Source organism: Aplysia californica, unplaced genomic scaffold (genome assembly GCF_000002075.1).
Source record: "Aplysia californica isolate F4 #8 unplaced genomic scaffold, AplCal3.0 scaffold00288, whole genome shotgun sequence".
Classification (NCBI taxonomy): Eukaryota; Metazoa; Mollusca; class Gastropoda; order Aplysiida; family Aplysiidae; genus Aplysia; species Aplysia californica.
In genome coordinates, this window is record NW_004797558.1 from 153,683 (window position 1) to 173,726 (window position 20,044).

Sequence of the window (20,044 nt, forward strand, 5' to 3'; positions counted from 1 at the left end):
GAAGAAGAAGAAGAAGAAGAAGAAGAAGAAGAAGAAGAAGAAGAAGAAGAAGAGAAATTTTTTTTAAAGACTGGGGGGGGGAGGGGCAAAGTCGACAAAGAATGAGAAAAAGGACGACGTGGAAGGAAATAAACGGTATTTAAAAAACGGAAAGAGAAGAGGAAGGACGGGACAAGGAAGAGGAAGAGGAGGGAGAAGAGGAGGACGAGGAGTCGACCTGGCCGGAGAAAGCCATCCAGAAAGAGACAGAAGCCCGAAGGAAGGAGGCGTGAGCGAGGAGAGATTGGATTTTGAAGCTCTCACGCTTGAACTCCTCTCAGACTCCGGCAGAACCAGAGGGGAGAAGCAGAAGCTACAAGCCAGCCTATCGCACACCCCGGGAACGGCAAGACCCATTATGGCTTTAGCTCCGAACCCACGCAAGGGGAAAAAGTAATTTTTCACATTAAATTTTTAATGTTCATCCCCCTCTTTCTTCATTTTTCACAGGTCCGGCACCTCGCGTCTTCACTCTCTCTCCTCTCCTTTTTTTTTAAGAACTCGATTTTACTTCCTCAAGCCTTTAACTTGGCCATCCCTTTTCTCTCGGTCTTTCTCAACAACCATACACAGTTCTGCCCAACCCTCCCCCCTCCCCACCCCCAGCACCTTTTCAACACCATCCCTTTCATTCTTTTTTTTTCTGAAAAAGAAGAAGCACCACTGTTCCCCTCCTTATTGTCTCAAAGTGCGTAACGTGGGTGAAAACAGCCGTTCATGCGTACATCCCTATCCCACTTGAAACACAATTAAAAAGATTGATGATGCTCATTTGGTGCCAGACGGCCAAGGAACTAATTCTGAAATAATCTTTATTCTTGCTTGTCTTCGCAAATGAAAATAGAAAAGAATGCCCTCCTATTATCTGTCAGGGGGAGAGGGGGAGGGAGCGGACCGACAGTTTCTCTCGTACCGAGTCAACTTGACGCGAACGAATCGGCCACAGAAGGAACTGTCACATAGGGACGGATACGAATCTGTTCATAAATCAAACTGGTGGCTCGTAGCTGATAATATGTTCAATTAACGGTGAAGTTGAAGAGCGGTGTGAGAGTGTGTGTGTGGCCGAGTTGTCCAGGAGGTTTTTTTCTCTCTTGTTTTTCTTCCAACTTTAACGCCCTACTGGACATGAGAATGCTTCTTTTCAAAGGAGAAGAACTTGGAGAACTTGGGAGCCTTTCGGCAGGAAACCGGGCATCAGGAGATATAATTCAAGATTCGATTGGATTGCAAATGGTTTACTCTCCTCCATCGAACAAGATTCTAGCCATTTAGGAGACTGGACGGTTCGTTCCTGCCTTTCACGGCCAACTCGGGCTGGGTCGGGTACAATATCTCATCAGAAATAATAACGGGACGCTCGACAAAATAAGACTTCCTCGCGGGGGACTCGAACGCGCATCTTTACGTTCAACAGCAACGAACCTGATTGTTCCACCACAGACGCGGAAAAAAATCATTGTAAACAGGCTGGAATGAGCCGACCTCCGCGAGTATACAAAGTTTACAACTTAAAGCGTCACAAGTCTCAGGTGAAAAGTAAGACTTATACGGTACTTGCAACACAATAAGATCATACAAGCGCCAAATATTAAAGATGTAACAGGAGAGCAACATGCATAGAAAAGAAAGAGGAGGGATAATTAGTTACGTTTTAGTAAGAGTGTTACAACACTTGCAAAGCAATAAGGTCATTTAGGTGCTGAAGATTAAAGGTGTTACAGGAGAGTAACAAACACAAAAAGGAAGGAGGGGAAATAAGGACGATAGACGTTTGCTACGAAACAAGGAGCAAACCACACCAGAACACCCGCCAACCACCCACGAGGAGGGATGAGGAAGATAGATATTTGGAAAGAAGGAGAAAATCATACTATGACCAGAGCATCCACCAACCATCCATGAAAAATTGTCTTTCAAAAAGACACGATGACAATCATGTTGTGCAGAGAAAAAGAAACAACAGAGGGAAAGAAAAGAAGTAGGTTCAATCAGCGGCAACCTCAAGTCACCTGCCAGTCAAGTCCAATAGAAATAGTACCAGAGCCAATAAGACGCTATCTCAGAAATTACAAAGTTCTATCTGCTCAGTACCTAGTTTTGAGACACATGACGTCAAAGGCTGTAACTTGTAAGTTTCACATCATGTCAAGCTTTTTCGAATGCAATTCTTTGAACATCTTGATAAGGACTCCAAATAAACTTCTCAAAACGGCAAAAATTGCCAGATATAACTTTGTAAATCAGAAGTAGCGAAGTGCTACGGGGAAAAAAGATAGACAACAAAAACAGAGAAACAGTTACGAAAAAAATATGCCCTCCAAAGAGCGGTAATGGAGATACCGTATATCATTGAGGCTGGGAAAACAGAAAATAATGAAATCGTGTGTACCTTAACATGAAATATGTCATAGACTATGCCTTGTGGAAAATTGACTTCCTTTTGAAGAAGAAAAAAATATAGCATCTAAAAAAAAAGGGGGGGGGGCGGTCCAGTTGCTCACATAGATTATCTCTGTGGGGGTCAAAAGGGGTCTACATCATGCAGTGCAAAACCATATACTGGCACAGAGTGCGGGCCACATTCAATAAACAAGTTTCAAAAATCACAATCTAACTCCGGGAGGGAGAAACAGGGAGAGAGGAGAGGGAGAGGAGAGAGAGAGAGAGAGAGAGAGAGAGAGAGAGAGAGAGAGAGAGAGAGAGAGAGAGAGAGAGAGAGAGAGAGAGTGAGAAGCCTGGTTTGGCACGGGTCAGAAGAGAGGTGTCGACGCGATAACGGTCATTATGTGCAGGGACAATACCAAGTTTTTCGGACAGAAACAATAGACAGAAGGAAAGTAAGTCGGACCTGCCAGTGGAGCTCTCCAACCATTAGCAAATGCAAGTACATGTAGTACAGGGACACAACAAAAGCGCTTCCTAATTAAGTCCAGTACGAGTTCTTAAGCCGCTTTCAACACTGAACAAGAATGAGCACCTCCAATTTAACTGACATCAATGAAAGGACAGCGGTTAGTGGGGGTTTAGCACCCCTCCTCACTCCCGACCCCCCTCCCCCCCTCCAACAACGACACCAACAACAAAAATTCACCCAAGTTTGGAGATTTGAACAAGGACCGTTATCACAACGAGCACGTGCGTAATCTATAGATCCACAGATTACACTACAACAAAAGGGGGAAACTGGTACTTCAAAACGACCTTAAACGATAGCATTTCATTATACGAACACACAATACAGCACAGGAACCAGGACAAGAAGGACATGCTCATCCATTAAATAGTCAACTCATGGAGGAATCGCACTCTGGTCATGGGAACACGCCGTTTTGGGGAAACTACAAAAGACGATGATTAACTTTATCAGTCATGCAGGTCTTTCAGTTGTTTTCTTTATACAAAAACTTTTAAAAAGCCGGTACCAACATTGAACATTGGTGCTGTAAAATATAAGGCAAATTTGTATTTCCGATTCGTGTACAACAGTTTAAAATGTGACGAAACATTGCATTTCGTCTGCCCCTGAATATTATACATAATGTATCCAAAACGTCCTTAAAGTGAGTTAATTAGTAGTAAACCATACCGCGCCTACTTTCGAAAGCAAAACACAATCTGTTCCACGTCATCAATTAAATTGCTATTCAATAGAACAGGTGCGATTTCGGGATATTATCGCAGTGCACCCCTCCCCTCCCAATTCTCCAGAAAATATTTCACATCGCGCACACCACCAAACTTGTCTTGAAACAAAACGCGGTTTTTTTTAATGAGTTTTTTTTTTTTTTAAAGCAGAACACTTATCTCATGCAGGGAAGTGAAAGACTTGTGAGGTTTCAAGAATGTTTGAAACGTGGCGCAACCATTCAGAAACTTGGAAAGAAACGTAAACCTCCAACCGCCCTCTCTACCCCTTTCAGCTCCCACCCCTCCCTTCCCCTCCAAACCCCACAACAGTTAGAGATTGTTGTTCGACAGAAGGCGACATGCAGTTGAAACAACAACAACAATAAAAAGAAAACATATTTCTATAAGAAATAGTAATAATAATAATATAACAATGATAATAATACAAAATGATAATAAAGATGGTGATAACGATAAATATTATTACCATAATAACAACAACAACAACAATAACAATAATAATAATAATAATAATAATAATAATAATAATAATAATAATAATGATGATGATGATAATAATAATGAATAATAATAATAATAATAATAATAATAATAATAATAATAATAATAATAATAATAATAATAATAAAAATAATAATGATGGTGGTGACGATCATAATAGAGGTAACAACATAAATTAATAAGTACAACAACTGCAGCAACAACAACACCAATAACAACAACAACAAAAACAACAATTACAACAGCTATAATAACACTTTTGTTAGTTAACTCTTGGATGCAAATATTAGTGTCTGCAGCTTCAGCACAACACCAGCATGTCCCTCACACAGCAACGTTCTTGTTAGGGCCAGTCCTCTTGGCTCTACTTCACACTAGTCTGATTATGCAGTGATCACACGAAAATAAAATACGCACGCAAACACACATACACGCACCCGCACGCACACACACACACCCACACATATTATACGCACATACACGCACATACACACACACACACACACACACACACACACACACACACACACACACACACACACACACACACACGTACGTACACATGCACGCGCACGTACACACACACACACACACACACACACACACACATAAAAACACCGGTACATACACATGTATACATACATGCACACACAGACATGCACACACAGACACACTCACAAGTACGCACGCACACACATAAACACAAACACTGAGTGGCATTCTATTCCGGCTAGGTGACCCCCAGGCTCTATTTCTGTTCTGACTTTTAACAACAGTCACATGCAACACTCATGGGAAAACGAAATAGTCACACTCATACTCACACAAACAAACACGTACACATAAAAGTACACACACACACACACACACACACACACACACACACACACACACACACACATACACGCACAGGCACCTATAAACACACTCACACACATGCACGCATATACACACACACGCACACACCACATTCTTTTTTAAAGTTACAAAAATATTTTTTTTTAACGGAAAAAAAAAAAAAAATGAATTAACACCCACCAGTCAAGAACACATTTTATTTCGTCACCCAAACCTGTTATTTGACAATTAGATCTACAAACAAGACAATACTATTCTGGGAGGCTGCAAACCAACTAATTAACTTAAAATTTAAAAATTTTTAAAAACAATTTTTACATTTTCACCTCGGTCAGGGTGGGGGAAGAGGTATGGTTAATCATTATACAAATCATTTATTACCTAACCTGACACATTCAGGAGTATTGCATGACAACACCGCTGCCACAATAAATACAACAAAGTCAAGTCACTGGCTATTCGGGAGGAAAGCAAAGTGGAGGGGAGGACAATGAAGCATACAGATATACGCCAATCAATTACAGTATACAGCAAAACAGCGATCAAACCTGTAATTTCCTTCGTAAGCGATGCTTTATTTAGAGGGAAGACAGAAAGGAGAGTCACGATTAAAATGTGTACGGAGAGAAATTGGGATGGACATGTATTGGGAGAGGTATAGAAGAGATACGAAGGAAGTACAGAGAGAGGCATAGAAACACAATTATGATACCAAGAGAGGTATAGGAAAGGTTTACCCACAGAAATACCAACTTTGCAATTTCTCTCTCTCTCTCTCTCAACATATAACATTATGGACGTCACTCTCTCTTTCTCTCTCAACATAATAGAAGTCAACTGACCATACCATCACATGTTTAGAAAGAGAGAGAGAAAGAGATATATACAGAGAGTGCGAGAAAGACAGACAGACAAACTGTCGTAACACGACCCGATTTAAAAAAAAGGTCTACGGGAAATAACTCAATAAATCAGGTTAAATTTCACGGTTATCTCCCTTGTATAAATGCCTTGCTAGCGATATCTGTACTTATTACATGTTTGACATTTCTGACTGAGATATTTAAGCATGAATGTGAATGTGTGAGTGTGTGAGCGTGTCTCTGCGTCTGTTTCAGTGTATGTGTGTTAGCATGTGCGTGCGTGCGTGTGTGTGTGTGTGTGTGTGTGTGTGTGTGTGTGCGTGTGTGTGTGTGTGTGAGCGCGCGCTTGTGTGTGTGTGTGTGTGTGTGTGTGTGTGTGTGTATAGAAGGTGGGGGTTAGTATCTTACCTTCAGCTTGGTAATGCCTTCCTGAGTGGAAATCACATCTTTGAGATCTTTCACAAGCGTGGAGCCAAGATACTGAAGGAAAAGATTTTGTTTCATTATGATTTAAGTGAGACTATTTTCATTTTTAAAATACTGTTGTCACATGCTCAATTATACAGTAAATAATGATCAAGAGGTATCTTTAAAACAAGCAGCTAAACAGAAATAAAGCATCATTATTTCTAAAAGAGCAATAAATATCCCGGAGAATATTAAGCCTTTTCAGATTCTGCATGAATGCCTACAAAAAATTGAAACTGTACGAACATATAAAAAAAAATTTAGGAAATAGCAAACACCAATATCACATGGAGCAAGGAAAAAGAAAGGCATACAGGCAGTATCACTAGCAAGACAGTTTTGAAATATGACTGAACAGTGTCACCCTCCAACAACATATAGAAAATGTGTCTTAATAAGGAAAAGGATAAGTGTATTTGGTGAAGGGAAAATGTAAGACCGACAGAAACAACACGTGGGAAGAAAAAAGCAAGACCTGCCAGAGACGTGCTTTGGTCATCTCAATGCAGGTAAAACTTTACCACTTTTAGGGAAAAGGCGTGGGCAGTTGGCAGGTGGACCTACAGACTTTAACATAAGTTAAGGACCACTTGCAAACACTCTGAGAGGTCTTCTTGGGTCCACCTGGGCGTTGGCGCTCTTGGACAGATCCAGTGGAGTGATGGCGCTGCCTCAAGCAGACAATGACAGAGTGTGTGACTGCAAGCCTTCTGGAAACTTTTCGGGCTCCAACTCAATCCTGCAGCCATGTATAGCTCAGGCACTATCAAAGTCTCTCAACTTTCGTCTTGTTGGCATGTTGATGCGATATTGGATTTTTGCGCAAACGGCGGCTTATATTGCCACCAGAGTGAGCACAGTTGGAGACTAAACGTCTGTTTACCACGGGCACCAGAAATTTTAACTGAGGAATGTCTGTGGTGTCGCACACAAGTCGATAAAAAACAGCAAATTTGGCTAAAATTTCCGAGGATGTCTGTGAAGCACGTGATGGTTTTGCCCCTATAGAAAGCATTGCAGTACGCATTGGCAACCTATTAACACTTTAAGAGCATAAAATTTTGAAACATTCCAAGCTGTCTTTTTTTTTCCTTCAGATTAACAAAAAGTCAGGGCAATCTGTCATGGTGGTCCTTAACTTATGTTGAAGTCAGTACATGGCCAGCTCTTTCTTTTCCATAAAAAAATCCTCTTTTCTGTGTATATTACTATTACTCTATAGTATCACCTCTAATTTCTGTCATTTTTATAACCTATTTGTGCTGCAGGTGACCTAAAAGTCTCACCAAAGCTATAACTAAACTAGAGGGAAAAAGCAGTACAATCCTCACATGAGCAGTGTAGTTGCAGCATCCCTTGATGAGGATCTCTGGCTTGTGCCTCCACTGCTTGATAGGCCCCGTGTAGTGCATGAGGTGTGGGGCCCTGATGTGGATGGAGCTGTCTCGGATGCCCTGACCCTGAGGTGAAATTAAAGGAGAAATAAATCAATTCCCGTCGAAGAGTGGTCTAGGGGACAGAACTCAATATAATTATAAATATTTTTAGAATGATCTCCCTTGTACAAATTATCGTGCAATTGGTGGTGAATACACATTTCCTTTACATTCTGATTGAGGTTGGCTTATATCAACAGGAGAAAAGAGAGGGCGTGGGGGGGAGACTGGGGGGGAGGCAGTATTTCTAAGTTCATCTCAGTGATGCCTTCCTCCGGTAGAACTGGCGAAGAAACTGTTATTAGGGCTTACATCAACAACAACAAAAACCAAAGAAAAGATTTATGAATGTAAATTATTGTAAATAAAGTGTAAAACATTCCGGAGCTCAGTAACTTCTACCCCTACCCTGGCAGAATGGGTTTGTCTTATATATTTTATACTATCAGGAAACAACTGTCAAGAGATACCAACAAAAAAACCCATCTCAATAAAACAACTGTTTTTCCTTAAATCACTCACCCATCCCCCCTCCCTCCCCCATACAAAAACATAAGTATGCTGGAAGAGTGTAACTTACTTCAATCTCAAAGACGAATGCCATAATCTTCCTAGAAGTATTCACACTTATTGTGAACTGAGTCATACACTTCATATCAAAGAACTTAAGCAAAATTGTGTGTGTGCCTGTAGAAAGGTCTTAGTTGTCGGCAAAACAGTTTTTGAGCAATGGGGTGAAAAGGCCAAAAAGTTGTACCTGGTCAAAAAAATAGTTCTATCAGAAAACACATGTTAACCATCTTTTAATATTATATTGAAAGAATTTTACAATATCTTAAGTCAAAATATTTTTTTATTAATTATTTTTGCAACATGTTGTATTTCACCAAAGGTCAAAACTAAAAGGCCCTAGATATTGGTTTAACATACTAAGGTTAAAGCAATTTTTCTCCAACTCTGAGATACTTGAAAAATTTAAAAACAAGCGTGTTCAGCATTGAATTTGTTAAAATATTATGCCCTTATTTCAATGTAAAAAAATTTCAAACAACAGGGACTTTTTGTTTGTTTTAGTAGAGTTTTACGGCACTTGCAACCCAATAAGTTCATATAAGTGCCGAAGACTAGAGGTGTTACAAGAGAGTAACAAACACAAAAAAGAAGGAGGAGAGATCAGGACAATAGATGTTCGATAGGAAAGAAGGAGCAAACCACACCAGAGCACCCTCCAACAACCCATTACTGTGTCCTTTCTCTAGATAGACATTCAAATTACCAATTCAACCACAAAAAATTATAATACTTTCTCTCATAAATCCTCTCACACAAAATCATACTAATGCTCACCTTCAGATGCTCTCCATCCTTGGAATTTTCGAAGTCTAGTAATGGCCCCTGTCCCATGACCTCTTGGCCCGGATCTGCCACCCTGGAGCGTACGCCCGTGTAGTCTTTGAACAGATCCACATGGTCAAACGGAGAACGGGACTCAGGGAAACCGTCTGAACTGGGAATTCTTGTTCGCGCCTGTGTCGACAGAAGGAAAGATGGCTCATAGTTTTGGACTTAAAGTATTGAAAAGCACATTGACACAAAAAAGGTCATTCCGGGCTGGGAAAAAGGATATCTGACAGACTTCAAGAGGGAAAGTAAAGAAGACCTACTATGGTGTTCTCCCACATCTATGAAGAGAGTCAGCACAAAATAGCTGTACAGACAATAACTAGACAATCTAATCCAGTAATTTAGACAGGCACAAATCAATCGAGAAAGCAACCTGAACAAAATCTCAGCTGCAAAGAAATAATAAATTAACCCACAACAAATGCAATTTACATCTAAAAACGTATAACAATATAAAATTTATGACTTACTGAAAAAAAGACAAATAATCAATACAAAAAATGCAGTAAATTTGAACAATTATCTCTGTAATTTTCATATAACAGGAAGATAAAAGTAAAGAAAAAAGAAAATAAATAAATAACAATCCAAGGTACATAACCATAGAATTCGGGAAGGACTGAAAAACTACCTTTCGAAGTTATGTCCCTTATAAGGTCTTGACCATTGTTGTGAAAAATAAAACATGAATGTGACAATTTTGAAAGAATTTAGGAGTTTAAAAAAAATAAAAGCAAACGAGTATGGAGACACAAGCGTCATTAATAAGGGAATGGTTGACAAGTACAGATAAACATATAATTAGCAGAAATTTTTTTTACTCCAAAAACAAAATTAGCTTGATTTTTCTATTCTATTCTTTACAACCATGGGAAGAGGAGAGAGACAAATCTTTTATATTTTTTTGTCAACAAGACCTGGATTCTGCATCATTTCCCCAATCAATTTGATTTCCTCATTACAAAAACCCGAAAACCTGTGTAGTTTTTAAAACTATTTAACCAGAAGACTTATATTTAATTTTTCAGCGAAACAATTGCAAGAAAAAATCTTTTTCACTTCCTAAAAAATTTAATAAAAACAAACTGGACACAATTAGAGTGTAGAATATTAAAGAAAATAATTGCAGATGATATTATGACCTTGATGGCTTAGTGGTCGGTCTGCCTCAAATCGCACAAATAGATTTTCAAGCAGGGACATAAATTCAGTAATTTTTTAATTATCATTAATTGACTATTGACATTATCATCAACACTACTATCAGTATTAATATTTCAAGATAGCTCACACCAAATCAAATCAAACTGGTGTAATGGAATGATAAAAATATTACAAACTCATACCGGACTGGTAGTCTCTGGTCGCTTGTCTCCTAATGAAGCCAGGATTCTTTTTCTGTGACCAATAGAGGTGATGTCCAAAACCTGAGAAAACATAAGACGAACAGAATTAACACTCTTGCATTGACCTTACCTTATATGTGTTGGTCACACACGGAAAATATCAGAAAAGTCAATTATTACTGTGGGGGGGGGGGGGGGGGGGGGGGGGCAAAAGAGAAAAAAAGAGAAAAAGTAGCATCAATCTCTGTATTTCAGTTAACTGACACAGCTGAAACAGCTGGCTAAAGTAATTATTTTGAGGGGAAGTTACAAAAGGGGTAAGCTTTCATATAATATTGAAATTGAATTCATATAGAATTCTGATGTCTTACTTTCAACATCACAGCTCAATACGGTGTGCTTATGTAACTTGAAATTCATCTCTGATAACTTCTGAGGAAACTACTACTATATTTTTCAAGCGAGTGCATGCAACCAAAGCAATAGATTAAGAAAATTCAAATTAAGGAAAATAAAAGAAAAAAAAATTAAATTAGCTGGCTGACAATGTGCAGACCGTCCTTCCCCCAAAAAACCCAAGAGAACACCCCCCACCCCAACCACCAAATAAGAAAAAAAAACCCATAAAGACATAAAACCTAAAAAAAACCCAGCAACTTTGCTATAACCTGATTATTATTCCCCTAAACTTACCGTGACCAGCTCGAGCTCCCAGAGCCTGACGACCCGCTCTATTGTGTCATACTTGTGTGTCATGAACGTGTCGTAGTAGAAGTCGAGCCGGAGCCCTCCCAGCCAGTCGGCCACCGAGTCTGGAAGGTTGTCTGGGTCTGTGCCACAGAGGAAGACCACACATGTCACACTCCCCTCAATCTCAGTATACCTCTCTGTCTCCAACTACCTCTTTCTATCTGTATCTTTTTATCTCTCTTGCCTCATTTCTCCTAATATCTCTTTCTTTATTATTCAGTCTCTCTCTCCCTGTCTGAGTCTTATATCTCTGTCTCTGTCTGTCTCTCTCTCTTTCTCTCACTCTGTCTCATACATACAGACATACACATGCATGTGTGTGCACCACACACACACATACACACACACACACACACACACACACACACACATAAGTATGAGCAAACACACTCTCTCCATCTTTTTTTCCCTTTATGCACCAGTTTAAAAAAATGTAACAGTGTATATTTTTTTTCCCATGAGTCCGGACCAATTTTAAAGTATGTGTATATTAACAATAATTATAAAATATAGACTGGATATAACCTGTATATATATATATCCTTTCCAGATTGTAGCATGTAAGTGCGAAGTCAGTCAATGATCACCTTGACAGGCCCTATAAATCCGAAACATTCTCAACACCCGTCATAGAACAATAACAGCAGTATCATTATTACTTTTATTACTATTAATTATTATTACTATTATTACTATTATTATTATTAGGATGATTATGATTATGATTATTAATAATATTATTACAACTACAGTAACAACAGAATCAACAAGCACAACATACCTAAGGGTTGTAATGCTGATAATCTGCTCGCTGCTTCCAGGATAGTTTTCCTGTGTGCAGCACTCTCCACTCCGATAGCTGAAAGATCTTGGTCCTCTAATATTGTTCCACCCTGGAGGTTCAAGTTCAAGTATGCACATGATTATTCAATTGCGATAATAATGCAGAACATAAACAGGGTTTGTTTGAGTAAAAAGAAGCACAGGGGAGACACAAAAATATTCATTTAGTACAGGGAAAGATTAAGACAGACAAACAATCAAAAAAAGAAAAAGAAAAGAAGTAAGACCTACCAGCCACCATAAACAGTGCATCAACATACCTAAAGGTAAAATCTACAGGCTACATAAAAGTAACACATATATCTAAAGGTGACATTTATATCAATCTGAATCTGTAGATAATGAAGCTCTTCATGTTCAAGGTAAACAATTATATTTGTTCCCTTGTTAGGAAAAGGACGGGGGTTGGGAGGGGGGGGGGGGTAAGATGATATATTACAATGCCAGTCACCACAGATAGATCATACAGATTTAATCTAATGCAACTCACACACACGTCCAAATGAATGCAACAAGTTAAGTAAAACTTATTATCAATAGGCAACTTTCGACAAGTAGTGTCCAGGGTCTAATTGTTTCAAAATTTATCAGTAAAAAGTTACAACAAAATCAGTAGAAACTTACATGACAACCAGTGAAAAAAAAATTAAAATGAGAATAAGTAAAAACTTACATGAAAACCAGTACAAACATTCTAGAAAACCAGTAGTAACTTACAACAAATTCAGGAAATCTTATGGAAAAAAATCAGGTAAAACATACACGAAAATCAGTTAAAACTTACTAGAAAATCAGTGTCGTCAAATCCGTTAGCAACCAACGTGTTCTCGTACTGAGGCAGACCAATGTCTGTCAGCCATTCCCCGACACTTTGGATTTTCGTCTCACCTAAAGGAAAAATGCAGGTTAACACGTGTCTTATCTTTGCAACACTAAAAGAAGTACGGACATATTATCTTTCAAGTTTTACTTTATAAAACTTTTACAAAGGCACGGAGTTATGACAGCATGGGCGTTTAAATATTTGTTTAAAAAAAAAAAAACAACCCAAAAACATGGCTAAACCACATGATCAATGTTACCGAGAAACAATGAAAAACAAGACCAACCAAAAAGCATAATAAGTTTAAGTACATATATTTTTTTGGTCTCAAAATTTAAAAAAAGCCTCAAAAACAAATAATAACAAAAGTTTGATGATACCATTACGAGCTTCCTATTACAATCAGATTTTCAAAAACACTATTTTACCGTAGCAATGAACAATGATTAAAGATAAAATTATTTTTACGGCTTCTAGAACAATTATGCCATACACTGAGAAAAACTGGTATCAATAAGTTAAACACCAAATATCTACACTTTCAATTCATTGATCAGCCAACTGACTTATCGTATTTCTCTAACTAGAGTAAAGAGGATACTAAATAGTAATAACACATATTTCAAACATTAATATATGCATGACTGAATTCTGAGAATGTGCAGACTGAGAAAGGATGCTAATATACTTTCAAGCAAACTGTTTAACCCTACCCATACGCCCAGGGGTCATTTTGTACCCCCAGAGTTGTATTCTTCACATTTTAGAAAACTTGTAGTACAAAGATCTCTTTGAAACTTTCAGTATTTCTCAAAAAATAATTTCGACAGACTGCTATGCAAAGCGTACAGATCAGATCAATGAGTAAATTTTCTCTTTGGAAAGTGGCGGCACAGAGTTCCCCACACATTGTATGGATACAATAGTTAAACACGACGTACGGATAGGGTTAATCCAACTAAAATGGGGATCAACCCCAAGGCAGTCCCAGACCTGGTAGAGAGATAGTAAGCTCTGAAAGTACCTGAATTTTTCTCCATTCTCATTAAAGGGTAAAAAAATACTTTAAATAATAATATCTTGATCTGAGTTAAATGAATGACATGTTTGTGAATGCTGCCAAACAAATATGAAGCATCCTACATATTTTGAAAATACAATGTATCTGATACTTGGGGTAAAGATGAGAATTAGGTTTGAAACCTAATACAATCCTAAAAAAAACAATATCATGAGACAGAGAAGTGGAAAAACTGATAGAACGACAAGTTCCTCTCAGTGATAGAGACAGAAAAGCAAAGTCAGTGATGGTGTCATTATTCTATTACTATACCTGTTTTACCGGCTGAAAGAAACTTGGCAAAATTGGCCTCATGCTCTACGACAAACACAGACTCGCGTGATAGTCCCACGCCGAAGGTCTCAAACGTTGCGCTGATCTAACCAGTCCATGCACAGCAACAGGCAAACACAGAGAGATAGAGAGAGAGAAAAACACAAAAAAGAGTAGAGGGCATGCCATGCAACGTGTGATGAAACCGGTACAAAAGAAGTAATGATGACAATGATTAATTAAAAAAAAAGAAAAATGAAAGCCATTTATGATATCCCTCACCAGCCAAGAAATGAAATTAAGGTATGGATAAGAGTCAAAATATTGTGAAAAGTTCCATAACATATTTTGTACTCTTAGCAATATCATGCTTCCTCAACCGTGATGGTAAAGATCTACACCTAGCCTTCTCGGACAAGGGTGAAAAATCTAGGAGGTCACGCGTGCAAGTTGCGAATGTTGAAGATCCCTTGGTGGTCCAAAATCGATAAGAGTAGGCTTCGGCCGCCATCAGGGCAAAATTCAAAATATCCTACCAATTGAAAACGTGTCCCGCATGCTCATATGACCTTATGCAACTGCAAGCGCCGTAAAATACTTACTTTAAAAAAAAAAAGAAAAAAGAAAACCCGCATGGTCATCTATGTACTCTACAACTTTGACTTTCAACTGTAAATGTTCTATGCCCTTATCGATAATTTAAACAGTTTAGGAGGCGTGATGTTTTGCCCTGCCTGTCAGAGTCAATCCCGGCTGAAACTGGCACAGCATCCTTGCAGAAAGACAGAGATAGTCTATAAAAAATCAGATTTCCCTGTACTGGAATCGAACCCAAATCTTTTGTGCACAACGGTGAAGAGCTTTTACAACCATAGATGCTAGTCCTGCACCACATGACTTTCACCAAATGGAAACCAGTCATGTACAGCTAGCACGGTCTCAGGGACACATTATGAAGACATTTAAGACTTTGGAAAGCACACCGACATCTTGGTCTCAGAATCTCTCTATAGAAGAGGGTATAAAACATCAGTAAGAACTGTGAAACTGCCAGACTCAATAAATAAATAATAACCCAAGTATAAGTCACATGAAAGAAACAGATTCTTTTTTTTTTTTGTGAACCATGAAACTTTTCATGTATGTACATTGTAAACAAAACACCACCGGAAAATTGTTCACAAGGAATTGTTAATGATTCACACCCCGATCAACACAAAAAACCACTGTACTACATTATGAAGCAGGGTGACTGCGTAAGGAGTATTTTATCTGGACAGGAAGAAAATACTTGACAAAACATCTTTCACGTACATGAATTTATATCAAAATCCTTTATGACAACAGACAAAAGCCTATAACTACACCACAGACACCATTGATCTAAAGCAGAATAACCTACTTGAAAAGCTTTTTAGGACACTTTACATTTTCTAATAAATTTTAGTTTTGGCTTGCAGAGAAGTATCTGCTTTTTTATCATTCAATACATCAGTTTATTAATTTCAAAAGATACCAATTCTACTACAAAAGGCAGAAATGGGGACTACTGAAGAAAAAAACTTTCAAAACTTTTAACTGGTTCAAAAACTTTTTTGGAGACAGCGGCCAAATTTTAATGATTGTTCCCCACAACATAGTGTATAAGTGTGTTTTTTATTTCATATTATTACATACCATTTTTTTCTCACTTAAACAACCAGTAGTGTACTCTTAGATTATCCTTTCATTTTCCACTTTGTAAGTTCTTTTTATTGAGTATTTTGCTACATTGTCAACAAAAGGTAGATCACTTCGCTGAAAGGGTTTCTTGGGTACAAAACGACTTGGCGTATACTACACATGTCAATTTTGAAATCATGCATATCCCTCTCGAAATAAAAGTAAAGGAAAAACAAATACGAAACAAAAAAAACAAAAACTTACCATGCTCTACTCTAAGGGACTAAACGAATAAACTCAATATACATGACCTATATATTTCCTTGAAGCTAATACGAAAGAAAAGCAACCCACTTCCAGTTGAATTTGGCGCTGTTGTCGTTTTTTGTGCTACTGTTGTAATAAACTAAGTTTGTTAATTTTGTTTAAGTAAAGAGATGTACAACGACACAACAATGGTCATTTAGTGCTGGAAAAAGTAAGACAAGCAGACAGAAATAATAATCCAGGGAAAGAAAACATGAAGTAGGATCTACCAGTGGCGCCCTCCAACCACCTGCGAAATTTATGTTTTTGTTGTCGTTTCTTTTATTGAAAACGAAGTTTGCCTAGCAGACTTGACTATGATTGCAAATGGCCATAAATTCCCCCTCCCCCGCCCCCAAATCAACACTATTTACATGAGTTAAGAGTCGGGCTGCTTTGACTCTGCCTGTCAGGACTCAGGACCAACCAAGGAGGGGCAATCTATTGCATCTCAGTAGACAGACGGAGATACTCGATAAAATACAGTGCCCAGGTCCTCACATCGCCTGCACGCCACAGCGAAAAGAGTTACAAAATAGACAGTCTATTGACTTATACGTTGTAAACTATGTCACTGATATTGATTTCATCATTCTGTTTGAAAAGAACCCCCCCATGGAACCCGATTTTGTTTTGAAAGTACCGTGACTCTATACATCTGTCACTCTTTCATATAACATATTTATATGATACATGCTTAAAATATGTGAACTAAGCTTCCGTGACACGCTTTATAAAAAGCTTGCATCCATGATTACAATAATAGACTGAGTTTGGTGAAACAATGTCGCCTACATTTGTCATAAGCGAAAGAAAATCATGCCTGCCCCCCCCCCCCCCCCCATACTGCATGCCACTTCAGACCTTTGAAAAATAGTACGTTACACGTTTGAACTTCTTTCCCTATTTGTATGCTTTCGTTAGAATACAGAGACAGATGTACACGCATGTGCCCGCCCGCGCACACACACACGCACGCAAGCACGCACACGCACGCACACATACGTACACACACACACACACACACACACACACACACACACACACACACACACACACACACACACACACACACACACACACACACACACACACAAAAGCACACTTAAATCACAAAGACAGGGTTTTCTTGCTTTACCTCCTAAAAATTGTCCATATTTACTTTCACCATCAGTCTTCCCCTTCCACACACACACTTTCATACACTACACACACATACATATAATCAAACCCAAACACCTACATGCGCAAATGCGCATTTGTGAGCACATGCAGTCACGTAATATACTCTGTCACATTTTTAAGTAAACACATTTTGAAGCTCAATAAAACAAAATCTAAGCAAATAATTACTTTCAAATTTACACACTGATTACGTGATATTCCTGTCGCTGGTGAGCTGTTTTCAGATTTCAGAACGCGCGAGTGGTTTTGTAACTGCATACGAGTTACATGTTTCGTGTTTTTTGAGAATTAATCATAATACGACAATGATTTGTTTAAAAAAGAAGCACCCATCAAAGCTTTGTCATTTTTGTAACAATTCGCCAGTGACAAAACTTGTTTTGTCTACGTTTCATGATGTCACGCCCTACGAGAAAATGTGTGAAATCAGCTTGTTGGAGTGATCCGCGGGGGTGCCTTAAGGTAGCAATCCATATGTGCGGGACGGCAGCGGCACAGCAGCGGGACGATATGTGCGGTACCGCAAGTCACATTAAATCCATATGTGTGGCAGCGGAACGGCAGCGGGACGAAATGTGCGATATCGCAATTGGCAAATTCAAAAAGGGAAGGCATGTTGGCGCCTTTTTTTGTTTTGAGCAGCATGGCACCTACCCAGTCAAAACTGTCTAGGTTAATGAAACCAGAACGAATACTGCTGATGATGATTATCTTAATCTTTTGTCACTAGCATAATGAACAGCTCCGTCCATTCCTTTGCCATTCAGGACAGCCCAGAAGGCACCATTTGGGCATATAAAGAAAATGGGTGGATGAACGACAACATAGGGGTGCAATTGTTTCAGCAAGTTTTCCGTGTCAAATGAATTGACTGCATCACACAGTCAACCCTATTCCGCCACATTCATATTTTTGTCTGCGGCAGAGCTGCGGCAGCGGCAGAATCGCTCCTGAGTGCGATTTTTATCGTCCCGCTGCCGTTCCGCACTTATGGATTCAGTCATTGATATTTCCGTTGGAACGATTTGTATCGTCCCGCTGCCGTGCCGCTGCCGCTGCCGTCCCGCACATATGGATTGTCACCTTTAGTATTCACTGTTGCGAGACATTTTAATGTAACACAAAGAACTGTGTACACAACAATGGATCGTGAGAAAACAACAAAATCAGGAAAGGATCGACACTGCCAACGTGGGAGAAGAAGAACTACTTCATGAGATGATCTTTTAATACGCCTGTCGCATCTACGGAATCGTTTCAAAACGGCAAGAAGAACCAAAGATGAGTTGAACAACATGCGACAACCCCAGCCGTAGACACTTCCTCTACTTGAGAGAGCATCGCATGAAGAGTGGAATAACATCCCTCAACAGGAAGTGTAGCGATAGATTGATTCAAGGCGGCGACGATGTCAGGCCGTCATCAAAGCTACTGATCGTGTTACTTTTGTAGACTACCCCCACACTCTTGTAAGTCGTGAATAAACCTGTTATGTTAACATTCCGTATTTTTGTTGCTTTTTTCGTTTTTAAAATTGATTGAATTCGTATTCCTGAAATTTTAAAGAATATCGACTCATTGTGAAACTAGCTATTTTCATTTTAACACAGTGTATACTTAAAATTGTGACAGAGTATATATTCAAAAAGTCCTTCAGATATATACAAGTATAATACTTGTTCATGCCAAACTGTGAATTTAATGCACAGTGCAAAAAGATAAGTGATATAATTTTGAAAAAGGAGCAAAAAATTCTAAATAAACCAGCCACGATCGAATATACTAAAAGTGTCTTCTAGACGATTTTTGTTTGTATTTAAAAAAATAAATATCACGTTTCAAAATTCTAAATCCAAACACTTGTACCGTTTTGTGCTTTCAACACTACCCCCAAATCCACATCCACCATTTCTGAATATGCCAAAGCAGGAACCTCCCTCGTTATTGCAGAGGTACACGAAGCAAATTGCACTCCCCGCCCCTTTCCATAAAAAAACGAACGAACAAACGAACGAACAAACCAACAAGCAAACGCAAAAAGACCCACCCTTTATTTGATCCTACTCCCATCTTTAATTATGTTTACCACTGACTCAACACCAGCACCCCCCGCGCAACCAACTTAAATAAAAAATCAATTAAAAAAAAACCCAAAACCAAAATGAAACAAAAACAAAGGATCCAACCAACCCTCCAAGAATCCCCCTTCCCCTTCCCCAACTAACATCCACCCCCTCCTCCCTCACCCCCAAACCATCTTGGGAAACAAGGTAGCTAAAATAAACCAACAACAAAAACCAAACACAACAAAACAATAAACCTGCGTAGTTCAAACACAAACAACCTAACACCACTGTAAATTTTTTAGTCTACCGCCACGACATGCTGCTACAGACAGACGTATGTTACAGCATTCCACTAGGCGGCCACCGAGATCCCCCCAAAAAACTAAACATCACGTGCAAACTGCGACAAGGCATGAGGCCAGCACTCAACCAGCCCCACCACCACAACCACTTCCATCACCATGGCATTGACCCCTCACCCCAGCAATGGACAGGTATTTCAGTTTGAAA

At 38.9% G+C, this 20,044-nt stretch overlaps 1 protein-coding gene across 1 annotated transcript in view; it reads right to left on the reverse strand.

The window, feature by feature from the left end:
• The window catches only part of LOC101854647 (ankyrin repeat and sterile alpha motif domain-containing protein 1B), a gene marked incomplete in the record, with an annotated part of 155,677 nt that overhangs the window by 28,324 nt on the left and 107,309 nt on the right, over positions 1-20,044 (reverse strand). Inside the window, 9 exon segments of the mRNA XM_035970576.1 lie at positions 5,598-5,621; positions 6,321-6,392; positions 7,712-7,840; positions 9,164-9,343; positions 10,567-10,647; positions 11,260-11,396; positions 12,098-12,209; positions 12,944-13,047; positions 14,316-14,421. Of these exon segments, the coding sequence (XP_035826469.1) occupies positions 5,598-5,621; positions 6,321-6,392; positions 7,712-7,840; positions 9,164-9,343; positions 10,567-10,647; positions 11,260-11,396; positions 12,098-12,209; positions 12,944-13,047; positions 14,316-14,421 (945 nt within the window).